Source organism: Hyaena hyaena, unplaced genomic scaffold (assembly GCF_003009895.1).
Source record: "Hyaena hyaena isolate Hyena2069 unplaced genomic scaffold, ASM300989v1 scaffold_640, whole genome shotgun sequence".
Classification (NCBI taxonomy): Eukaryota; Metazoa; Chordata; class Mammalia; order Carnivora; family Hyaenidae; genus Hyaena; species Hyaena hyaena.
Genome location: NW_024081274.1, coordinates 346,339 through 359,236, shown reverse-complemented (window position 1 = coordinate 359,236; position 12,898 = coordinate 346,339). Strand labels below are relative to the sequence as shown.

General features: G+C 36.6%; 1 protein-coding gene across 3 annotated transcripts in view; it reads right to left on the bottom strand.

The window, feature by feature from the left end:
• Positions 1–12,898, bottom strand: part of SLIT2 (slit guidance ligand 2) — a 373,810-nt gene that overhangs the window by 67,785 nt on the left and 293,127 nt on the right. For all 3 annotated transcript variants that reach the window (XM_039216602.1, XM_039216599.1, XM_039216600.1), the window contains 6 exons: positions 11,648–11,814; positions 10,174–10,306; positions 6,430–6,498; positions 3,308–3,379; positions 2,765–2,836; positions 1,063–1,134 (listed from right to left, as the gene is read on the bottom strand). In XM_039216602.1, the coding sequence (XP_039072533.1) occupies positions 1,063–1,134; positions 2,765–2,836; positions 3,308–3,379; positions 6,430–6,498; positions 10,174–10,306; positions 11,648–11,814 (585 nt within the window). The remainder of the gene's footprint in view (positions 1–1,062; positions 1,135–2,764; positions 2,837–3,307; positions 3,380–6,429; positions 6,499–10,173; positions 10,307–11,647; positions 11,815–12,898) is intronic.

The window sequence follows — 12,898 nt, the reverse complement described above, 5'->3', positions numbered from 1 at the left end:
GAAGGTTCTTCCCCCTGGGACCTGATGGGTTAGTGGAAGGGATATTAACAGTGGGCACCAAACAGTCTGATAGACTGATGTACAAAAAAACCTATATTGATGAATAGGGCCCCAGTAAAGCACATTCAGATACAGCAAGATTGACTATTGGCTCCTCTCCTTTTCTCAACTGTTCAAACATATCTTCTTGGCATTTGGTGGGTTTCGGAGAGACGGGCAAAGCCACGCCAGCAATTTCTGGGGAACTGGGAAGCAGATTCTACTGTTTCAGGCGAAACATAAATACCACCAGGTGGCGCCAAACCCACCCTGACAAGAAAGTTTCAGATCCTAAATCTGTTCCTGGAATTTCATTCCAGGTTTGCCATGATCTTAACACTACAACTATAAATAGCAGAATCATGGAAATTGGCCCAGAAGAGTTTTTTTGGACCCCATTTATCACATACTTTATATTGCTTTATTGTACTTCCAAAAATAAGGAGGCACAGGATCCTATGAGACAAAGCACAAAGAAAAGAAAAAACAGAACATTTCATCCAGTGTGAGAATTTGGCAGTTTCCTCTTGTCATACTATAAAGTCTTGAACCATTTCTAATTTATTTTTGCATGGTGCCATAGCCAGTAGTATTTGCTAAATAAATGAGTCTGGTTAGAGCAAATCAAGACAGGCTTCATGAAGGACATGATATTTAGAAACTCACCTGGATGATACGATTTGGACAAACTAAATTGGAGGGGAACTGGTATTCTAGGATCAGAGAATGTTAAGAGAAAATGCATAGCGAGGAAGCTGGAGAGCCCTGCTTGTAAGAAGACACTAGCTAAGTAAAGAGAGTCCAACTGCATTAGTTAATGGAGACTAAGGGCCAGAAGAAGAAATTAAGGCTCTCATGCAGAAGGCACTGTATCTAGATTGAAATCTTCACATCTTCTTTAGAGGTGGAACCAATCATATCTCATGATGTGACCAAAAAAGGGTGGCAGAGAATGGTATGTTCCGAACGCACCTGCCAGGGAGAGTTTGACCCTAAGCCCACATTCATGAACTAGGTACTCACAGGTGTGACAACGCAGAAAGATCATTAAAAGCACCTTCGGGCACAACAGAAATATCATTTCCATGTAATGAACTAAAAGCAAGAAAAAGCAATATTAAACTTCTTACATATCAGAGAGTTCAGAAAAAATCTAACACGTGTGAGAGTTTAGTTTATACTAAGCATTTCAAATCAGTACAGGAAATATGACCTGAATATTCAAGGCATAGTCTTGACATAATTAGGTATCTATTTGGGAAAACGAAAAGTTCTTATGTCACATCACATGCATAAAATGAATCCTAGATAGAAAAGTTAAATGTGAAAATAAAACTAAAACTGTATTAAAAAATAGAGGAAAGCTCCTTTGTATGAACGTAGGATGGGAAAGACTGTGAAGGTAGAAACTCCAAAACCATAAAGGAAAAATATACATTTTGACGATGCAAAGTACAACCATAATTAATATGAAAGATAACATATAGGGAACAGAATGGAAAATATCTGCAACATATACAAGACACAGGATTAATTCCTTAGTAAAAAAAGACCTGTAAACTTAGAGTCAAGTCGTAGACACATACAGACATATATGTTAATAAGGAAAAGACAAAGCACCCAATAGAAAATAGGAAATGCATGATCAGGGTCATGGAGTAAGAAACACAAGTGCTCAATAAAAAAGTAAAATATGCACAAGTGCTCTAGTTATTGGAATTTCAAATTAAAACAGGAAGGGAAAATCACATTCAATCTGTCCTAGAATTAATATTATTCAGTATTTGCCAGGGTGCTTTGAAACAGGTCCTCTATTAAAACAGGTGCTCGGTCTGTCATAGAAAAAAATGACAGGATTAATACTATTCAGTATTTGCCAGGGTGCTTTGTAATAAGTGTTCTCTTAAAACAGAGTTGGTGCAAAATAAATTCATAAACTGACACATTCTTGTTTTAGGGGCACAACTTGACAGTTACTTTTGGTATTCTCCCAGTACAGCTGACAGGAAGATGAATGTTCAGGATGCTCACTCCAGCCCTGTGTGGGATAATGCAAGTCTGGAATCAAACCACATGAGGACGATTAAATAAGTTATGGTTCCTTCGTCCTGTGGAATACTCTGTGCCAGTTGAATAGTTGAGGGATACTTTTAGATGATGGAACAGAAGTAGTCTAAAGTATATTGTTAAATAAGATTAGCCAATGACAGAAGAAGAACAAATCTTATGTTTTTGTTAAAGGTTATAAAGCTCTGGGCATACATATATCAGCATATAAAAACAAATGCATATAAAAGAGGACCTGAAGACAAGACAAAACTGTTTAATTCTGGGCGAGGGGATTGTGATTGAGGATCATATTTCATTTCATATATTTAAAATACTTTTTTTTGTAAAAATGTGCTCATTGATTATGCAATTTTTAAAGAAATTAACATTTCCTATATTTCTTTCAAGATTATTTGGATCTATATAAAACATACATCTTAGTATTATCTATTGTCAAATAAATGACTACAGCAACATTGTAGTGTTCTCCAAACAATAGGTGTTGAGTAGTGATATGGGAAAAGAAGTACTTTTCCTATTTCCAAATTTGCAGTAAATCCTAATGTATGTATCTTAAAATACCCAAGAATCAAAAAAGCAGTTAAATCATTAAACACACAAGCCAAAAGTCAGATCCCCAAGATAAGAGATATTTTGTTGCGCATAAGATGCTTACAGTAATCGGAGAGACTTCAATCCATCGAAGGTTCGAGGAGGAATACATCTCAAACGGTTGTAACTAAGGATTCTGAAAGCATACATAGTCGATTTGTTTTACTCAGATATCCCCAAATGGCCAAATGTCATTTTAAAATAAAGCAGTTAAGAAAAGCGTTGTTTTAGCATTTTATAAATTGAGAATATTGATGCATAATACTTTAATGTCTGTGTTTTCACTAATACAACATATTTATTTCTAAATACAGTCTAGATGCTTCCTTCCCCAGCCTGTTCCCTCCCTCAGGTGGCTTTCCTCAGAGGTCTGTCTCAACAATCTCTCCCAACCCCACCATAAGTGTAAATTATTCTTTGTTCCTTTTATATCTTTAACAATATCTGTGTTTGTTTACTGAGGTTTTATTTGTCTGTTTCTCCCAACAATATTTATATTCCCTGAGGGTGGACTCTATCTCTCTTGGTAACAGGGAACATCCCAGCGCCTAGAAAATGCCTGTCATCCAGAATTGATAAACAGTCGGTGTCACATTTTCACACTCACAGGGTGAGGAGCTGGGTCATGTTGCTGAAGCTCTGATTAGAAAGTGTGCTTATTCGGTTGTTACTTAAGTCTCTACAAAAGAAAAAGAAAAAAAAAAATGGAGTCTCCTGTTACCAGAAGAAGTTAAATATTAGTGACTCTTAGTAAGAGAAAGTTCTTGCTCAGTCACAGCTGTACTGTTAGCACTCAGCTTTCACCTGAAAATAACGAAACCCTGGATAACCCTCTGGGGGACAGTGTAATATTCATAATTATTCACGCCCCTGCCTGTTGAAATTAGAAGTGGTGATATGTTTTGCTTTGGCCAGTGAAGTAAGTGTGGGCACTGGTGCCCGGTTTCACTTCACCACAGAAGTTTTAGAGGCGCCTGGGTGGCTCAGCTCAGCTGGTTAAACGTCTGACTCTTGATCTCAGCTCAGGTCATGATCTCATGGTCCCTGAGTTCAAGCCTCACATTGGGCTCTGTGCTGACAGTGCAGAGCCTGCTGGGGATTCTCTCTCTTCCTTTCTCTCTGCCCCTCCCTTGCTTGCACTCTCACTCAAAATAAATAAATAAACTTAAACAATCAAACACAGAAGCTTTGGAGTAAGCTCACTTTCCCCATATCCCTCTGCTCACTCCTCTGTAAGATTTGTGATATTTCACAGCCAGTGCTGGTGCCCTGATCCCAGCACAGCCGCATGACGTGCGGAGGCCACCCACAACAGACACATCTTATGTGTGACAAATAAACCTTTGTTCTTGAACATTCCATTGGTTGCACATCCTTTATTTTCCCTGTTATGTATGCTCCTGGATACACACAGTCAAATCTGATAACTAAAAGAAATCATCTAATGACATCTGGAACACCATAATTAAAAACTTTGCCCTTCAAAAATATTACTGGCACATAGTAGGTCTTCAGCAAATATCTGTTTAATGAATAAGTTAATGGGAGAGAGGTGGATTTCTTTAACCAGTGCTATATGGATGTTTATACTAGTGTAACTGGTACTATGGCTGTGATTTATATTCAATTAATGTGATCTTATTTTTATTACATATAATAATGTATGTAACTATATATGATATATATAACACTTATTGTACCTATAATTATATTATAATATATAATGTAATATAATAACATATAATAAATAATGACATTGATATATATTAAATACCTTGGCAATTTTGCATTAAGGAAAAATTAGTGAATATAGCCATACATATACTCAAACAGTGATATGTATATATTCACTGTTTTTTTCCTAACACAAAATCCTAAATACATAAATAAAAATAAGATTCATGAATAAGTGAAAAATTATACCTCATAATTTATGATCATTTTTTAAAAATTTTACTTTTTTTATTTTGAGAGAAAGAAAGAGAGAGCGCTCAAGGGTGGGAAGGGGCAGAGAGAGAGGGGGAGAAAAAATCCCAAGCAGGCACCATGTTGTCAGTGCAGAGTCCAAAGTGGGGTTTCAATCTCACAGACCCTGAGATCATGACCTGAACCGAAATCAAGAATCGGACACTTGTCCACCTGAGCCACCCAGGCGCCCCAATTTATGATCATCTTGTGTGTGTATTCACTGCTTCTTTTTTCTGAAGAAAAATATATAAATAAAGATGAAGGTTATCCATTCCTGAATTAAAATGTCCAAAATATCAGTAAAATGAAACTATAAAATTGTGAAATAATAGGAATAATATAGGAGCTTTATTATTCTTAGCTGCTAAAATACCACACCTAAATTTAGAAAATAAGTTAAGTGAATCTATATTGGTGGAAGCTACCTGCCTAGGGAAGCATCATGAGTCACTGGTAAATCCATTTCTGGATCTACAAATTCTCATCTTACATTTCCAATCTGGTCCTAAATAATCGTATGCTTTCCCACAAATGACCCAATCCACCTGAAGTGACCCTCTGGAAATTGCAGTAATTTAAAGGTATATTTAGTAGAACAAAATGTATGTAATCAGTTCTTGCTGCTACTAAATAAGTGACTAGAGGCAAAACAAGACATCTTAGGACATTTTCTCCCTTAATTTAATCATAGGTCATTTAAAAGTCCTACATATTTTTTTAAGAAAATGATTATCTTACATGTTTAAGGGAAACTGGAAATGATTCACAGTATTTTAACCAGCCACAACCTTCCTTGAAACAAGTTTATTTTGAGAAATGTAACATTTTCTGTGACTTACGTTTTTAGAATTCACTAATTAGGAATACACCTCCTTATTCTAGGAACACAAGATCAGCCTCCTCAGCCAGCCATATTTACTCTAAAATCATATAGGACTTAAACTAAAGTATTTCCATTTCCTCCCATTGCTGATTATTTTTTTGATAAGTTTTACCAATTACCACAAGGCTGACATTATATATAGTAAGATTACATCTTCTTAAAAATATTATGCATATAACTAGATCAAAATGTTGGTATATTTAAATATAGTCTTATATTACCACTTAAAAATCCATTTACATTAATGAAAGAGAGAGATGTTATTTTACAAGAACATTAAGCCAAACTGAAAAAAAAAAAAAGTAAATGTCTGAAATTGATGCTCAGAAAATCAGCATCTTTGTCAAGTCTACTTAAATGCTGTCTAAGTAAAATGAATTTTATAAAATTAAATACTGGAATATTGGAATTTGAATACTGGAAGCCCATAACTTAACTTAGAATGTAGTATAAAATAAAATGAACCCTAATAATGCATTTTCAGGCATGTTATTATTATCCATGACCTTTTGCTCAAAGTCAAAAATAAAGCCATTATTTTCTTTCTTTTCTTGGCTTGTCATAAAATAGTCCACATTCATCATCAGTCGAAGTATCCGAATTTGCTGCATTTCTAGAGTTCTTGAATACTTAGACTTTATCATATTTGTACTTTGAATAGCGAAGGCCCTTTCTCCAAGATGCACCATTGCCTGATTGATATTCAGTGAAGATGTAGCTAGTGATCTAGAACCACAATGAGCAAGTACGGAGGCAACCGACTGTAAATGATTTATATTATCTGAAAGGTTCACTAAATCTTCTGCCCCTTGCTACCCCCACTTTCGTGAAACAGAGTTAAGAAGTCAAAGTTGAAAAAAATGCAACACATTACTTACATGAGTGTTAAATGTTTGTAGTTAAAGAGCTCCTTCGGAACCAGTGTAAACTGGTTCCCATCCAGATACCTAAAAAACGAGAACATGATATTATCTTTTTTTTAAAGGAACAGTGGTGTGATATGAAATAGTTGACAAAATTCACTCTTAACTGAGGCAAGAAAGCACTGGGCAATTCTGGTGTTAAAACCTCAAGGTCCTAGCTGGGATTTTTATTTAAATGAAGTAAAAGAAAAAAACGCACAGTTGTCCAATCTAGTAGAATTATTTTGTGGATCACTTAGCATAAGTTGTAAAACCAAGGAGAGACTGGTGAGTGCAGTTTTCTGAGGTTTATGTCATGAGGGGAGTCATGTGTCCAACTGCGCATCAAGAAGAGGTTCATTCAATCAATCATATTTATAGTTGGCCTTCAGTGTGCTTGTATGTGCATGGAGGCAATACCATGAAATGCATTCACTACTGCCAGAAACTTGCCACCGAGGGCCAAGGCCACTCTTCACTGTGTTATACGGGTTCGTATACTTAGCAAATAACAATGGAGGGTTTGAAGGAGATATTTGGGAATTTGGATGTTATCAGATTTCAGTTCAAAATATCTTGAAAATAGTTTTTAACCACTGTGTATCTGCTTTGTGATAGTAATTTTAGAAGGTTTCATAGAAAATCACAACCTTTATCAAGCACACAAATATAGCATCTATATGTGAAAGTAATAATCAAATAACCACACGTGTGTGGAGTTTCCCTTTCTGACTAACGTCAGAAGAATAATCTGCACACAGATGGATTTTGGGTTAACTAGCAAGCCATAAAAATAAATGAATGTGTAGAGTTGTATCCATAATGTCCCCAAAAGAAAAATAAACTCCATCTCAAACAAGGCTGTATTTTCCCAGAATGTAGATGAGGAAGGGTAAAAATGTCTTCCAGCAAAGGAGGCCACTGGGCTATCGATGTGCCTACCAACCATTGTAGCTCGTTGGGCAGAGGGCACCTCCTACCCCACTGCTGTGGCAACTCTTGAAATTCATGGTTGAGGTTGCTAGTATTTTTGCTGGATATAGAAGTCATTGAGATATTGTCTCAGATAATAATCTATTCCAACTACTTCAAAATAAAAAGTTATATACAAGGTACAAGTAATCCAAATACGTAATAAATATGTAACTAAGAGTCAGGCATAGGTTATGAGTTCTTACTTATGCTGGCTCCAATTTTCTGACCTTGCATTTCTTCTTGGACTCCTCTTTCTGTCCTCCACCTAAGTATTTCTTGGTACCACTAGAGGGCAGCATAATCCCATACAGTTCAATACTCTCCCTTAATTCTGGAAAACTCCATGAGAGAAAGCTAAGAAGATTCAGAATGCGTGCTATGGATGTGTACATGTAAAACAATCTAAAAGGGAAATTACATGGAACTGATTAAAAATAATAGATACCACTTGTTTAAAACTGTCCAATAATACGTACTTACTTTTGCCAAATTCTTTAATAATTTAATATAACATGCAATGAAAGTTTTCTAATACACACATATATGTGATTGTAGAGGAGGATCTTGCTGACTTGGTATAATTCTAAGAATAAGCTCTTGGGGAGGTAAAACTAGAATTCGCAAGAGACAAGTTAATATTTTCCTCATCTCAGAACATATTTCATTAGAAAAATATTACTTTTTAATACTTTGTAAGGAAACAGATTGAAAATTCAACCGTCTGACAGAAGAAACATATGGATGGCAGAGATGGGATATGAATCAAGCAGGTTCTCAGGTGAAGTCTAATAATGAAATTAAATAATAAGTTTAAAATTATTTGACAGGCATTGAGTAGAGGCACTAAGGTGTGGCCAGTGACAAAGATGAGATTCTGCATTAAAGAATGATCTGGTTATGCTGAGGCTTGTTTTTCTGGCTGCGATGTTCCTAGAATCGATGCTGTGGATACAGAATACTCTAAAGGCATCCAGCTTCCAACACTGGGTGGAGAGTGATCCTCTGAAATAATACTTACCAAGATAAGAATTAAATATTTACTTACACACGCACTATGTGGTGCTAATAGTCAATTAACACCTGTGACTGGTGGCAAGAGAGAAACTGAACACTTCACAGCATTTCAAATCTAAGACGGACCTTCTGCCTATACTTGCTAAAAGCACACATTTTTTTTTTCTCTACACGTTCAGTTCAGGACCAGATTAGGATTTGAACAACTGTGCATGATTTGAAAATAAGTTCTCTGGTAACTGAAGTAGCATGTTCTTAAAACTCATTACCTATGTTTCATGTTGCCAAAAGGTGATCAAAGCTGTTCAGTTAGAACATGTGTATTCATGTGCATGAATTACAGGTGCACATCTGCACAAGTTACATTTGAACTTAAATCTTTTTTTTTTTTTTTTTTTGAGGGAGAGAGTAGGGGAGGGGAAAGAGGAAGAGGGGAGAGGAAAGAGAGAGTATTGGAGAGGCAGAAGAGAAAGGAGGGAGAGAGAGAGAGGGGGAAAGAGAGACAGAGAGACAGAGAATCCAAGTAGGCTCCACACTTAGTATGGACACTAACCCGAGTTCTATCCCATTACCTTGGGATCATGATCTAAGCCAAAATCAGGAATTGGACGCTCAACCAACTGAGCCACCCTTGAACTTAAATCATTTTTGATTCAAGGTTCCAAATAAAAAAATAAACAGAGGTAAAATGACTCAATTGAATTCACATCAAGCATTTGTTAATGGCACATAAGTGTACACATTATGGAGTGGAATGGAGCACACAGGCTTCATAATACTCAAGCCACTTATTTGTATTCCATTCCACATATATAACATGACGCAGCGAAGGAAGTGTGCCTGGTGCTTAGTACCTAGGTAAGTGTATACTGACCATGTGATACGTGGTCATAAATCAGTTAAGAAAATGTCAGTGATAATTGGCCTCATACCCTTCATGATCAAAAGGATTCTAATTCAAGACCAAAGGGCAATACCTCTTTTTAACATAAAGATTATGCTAGCTCCATTTATATTCTAGATAGTTATGAATCCCACGTGAGAAGATATTCTCCCAGAGGACAGAGTGGTAAGGAATAATTAGTCATATAGAATATGGAATATCCCAGACACTGTAGATCAACTAAAATACAGCATTTCCCAAGGTGTGTTTGATAGAACATTAGTCTTGCAAGATAGTCCATGAGAAAAGGGCTATAGGGACAAGTAAATATTGGGGTTATCTTACATTTTACCACCCTCTCTTGGAGCGTCATAGCGTACCTTAGCACAACATAGACACTGAGAAATCATGCAGGGAGTAAAAGAGAAACATGCACAACCAAAATTTTCCAAGTGCATCTAAATTGGTTTATATGTATAAATATATATAAGAATATATATATGAGAATATATTCTTATATATATGAGAGAGAGTGAGAGAGTGCAGGGGAGGGGCAGAGAAAATCCCCAGCAGGCTCCCTGCTATTAGCTCAGACAGATGTGGTGCTCAATCTCACGAACTGTGAGATCATGACCTGAGGCAGAATCAAGAAGAGTTGGAAGCTTAAATCACCGAGCTACCCAGATGCCCCTAAGCTGCCTTTTATATTATCTATTTAGGGTTTTACATGAAACTATTTAATGCCTACAGAATGGAATTTGGGAACAGGACTCTAAATTTGGTTTGGTTTCCATTTCCCTTGTTGAAATATTAATTGTTAAGGAAACAGAAAGTCAAGTGCTACTTACAATTCGGTGACGTCTCTTGGAATACCTTTGGGCAAGACCTTCAAGGCCTTGTTGCTACATCGGACGACTGTATCCAAACATGTACATTCCGTGGGGCAGCGGGAGAGTGGGGAACAGCTATTGTCATCATTTCCTAAATTGCCAAAGAAAATACAGAAAAGCCCAGATTTGTGGCTTTGAAAATGATAGAAGGGATGTTATGCTTTCAGAGTAACAAATGCAAGAGTCTTGAGCCATGTGATCACTTAGTACACACAGGGCACTGAGTATTTACAAATTGATACCATACGTTTTATACAGCACAGTTTTCAGATTGCCTAAGGAAGGATTCCTGAAAATAATTCGCAATTTATATTATCCAAACAATCATAATGGTAATTTTCTTTGTTGAGTTATTTACACAAATGATACTTTTAATTAGAATATAGAAATGTAAACTGAATTATGGAGAAGTCATAAGGGGGGTAGTCATGAAGAAACAGAGGGATAGACTAAAATGTTTAGCAGAAAATGTAAAGTCCCCTCATTTAAAAAAACGTTTATTTATTTTTGAGAGACAGAGCACAAGCGGGATAGGGGCAGAGAGAGAGGTAGACACAGAATCCGAAGCAGGTTCCAGGCTCTGAGCTATCAGCACAGAATCCGATGCGGTGCCGGAACCCACAAACCGCGAGATCATGAATTGAGCTGAAGTCTGACGCTTAACCGACTGAGCCACCCAGGTGCCCCAATGCCCCTCATTTTAAAAGACAAGGCTCAAGGGACTCTCCACTTGCTGGTAGTATTAACAGAACCTGCTCTACCTACCTTAGGAGACTATTGCTAGGATTAAATATGGTGATATATACAGAGCATTAAAAAGTGAAAACTATTACTCTTGTTAGATTTACTAGAATTTCTTTTTCTTCTTTCTCTCTCTTTTTTTTTTTTTTGAGAGAGATCTCACAGGACAGAGTGCAAGTGGGGGAGGTGCAGAGAGAGAGGGAGACACAAGAAGCACGCTCCAGGCTCTGAGCTGTCAGCACAGAGCCTGAGATGGGGCTTGAACTCATGACCACTGAGATCATGACCTAAACCAAAGTTGGACGCTCAACCGACTGAGCCACCCAGGTCCTCCTAGAATTTCTATTTTTTAAGTCAACTGTTTTTCTCCTTTGTAAATGGCAGTTACTAAAAGAGGTCTTAGAATAATAATAATTTAAAAAAAGGTTAAAATGAAGCTATATAAACAGTATTGACCACAAGTAAAAAACTGGAAAATATAAATAAAACATTCAGAAACACAAAGCGAGTAGACTCAGAGGTGAAAACAGTCTGAGAAAGTATGTGCCCTGTTTCTAAAACAAAGCAAAACAAAACAAAAGCAAAATATGCCCCAAAAATATCGGTGGCCTGAACAATATATTTGTGCCCTGTAGTGCTGGGCCAGTCACATGAATGCCTGGTAACAAAAGATTCAGCAGGATTTCCTTACCATCATCACATGTGAAGTCTTGAATGGCAACATCTTGGATGGGGATTTCTTTGAGGAAATACGGCTTTTGACATCGAGGATTTCCAGTTACAATTCTTTTCTTTCTGAGCCATTCCCCCAGCCAAGCCAGGTAGCAGTTGCAGTTAAAAGGATTGGCCAACATGTTTCTAAGAGCCGCATGCAAACAATGCAGGGATGAGTGTGGCAGGTCATTTTCTTACCTCTCAAAACCCCACGCCACCATCTTTCCCGCACGATTTCTGCTGGAATGATTCCTTCTTATTCTTTGTATTATCCACCCCTCACTCCTTTCTCCCATTCATACTCAATTACACACAACATATGGGATGCATTTTTTTTCTGGCTAAAATATTTGCTTGGAACTTGAAAAATAACAACACTTTCAAATAAGAATTCTTCAAATAATTTCATGCAGAAAATAAAGCGAAGGCAGCAATCTGGGGTTTATGCCGCGGATCCTGATAGATACCTCACTTAGAGATAATTTAAACTCGTCAGATCTGACTTGCTGTCAAACTCCCCTACACTGATAATGCAGTAATTTAATATAAAGATGAAGGCTTATTACCTTATATTATTGAGTTTAACCTGACAACAGCTATTTTATTAATTTGTCATTTCAAGATTTCCATCTCTTATTTGCTCCAGAGAATAGGTTTCCCATCTAAACTGACAGCTGAGTTGATTAAATGCCAGTTATAAAAATGAATTTACTCCTACAAATCTCAATACTTTTGGCATCTCACCACTTCAGCACAAACCTATTGACAACCTTATTATTTATAAATATGCCATCTTTAATATGTACAAATTAGTCACTCGATGTAAAGTGTCACATTTCATGTAGGAAGAGGATTAAGTACTTTACTGATGGATGGATGCTTCCCTCAGATTATTTCTTATGTTGGACATGTTTTCTGTTTTGTTTTTTTCCTTTCTAACTACTTTTTCAGTTAGATTAGTATATTTAGATGCCACCAGCACTAGGAAATCAAATCTGTTATAAGATTTATCATTTCAAACATTGCTTTTTAGATAATGACATATAAGAGAACAAAAGTACATTGTTCAGAGGGCTTTTGTGTTTTTTAAAAACACCTTCTGAGTTCTGTCTTGGACTTACAAATATTCTTTATTTTCTAACCGTCTACATAGAATATCCTCTCGGACAGGCTCAATCTGCTTCTTCAATATTTTCCTAACATCATATAAATGCCCTCTAGTGAGCAG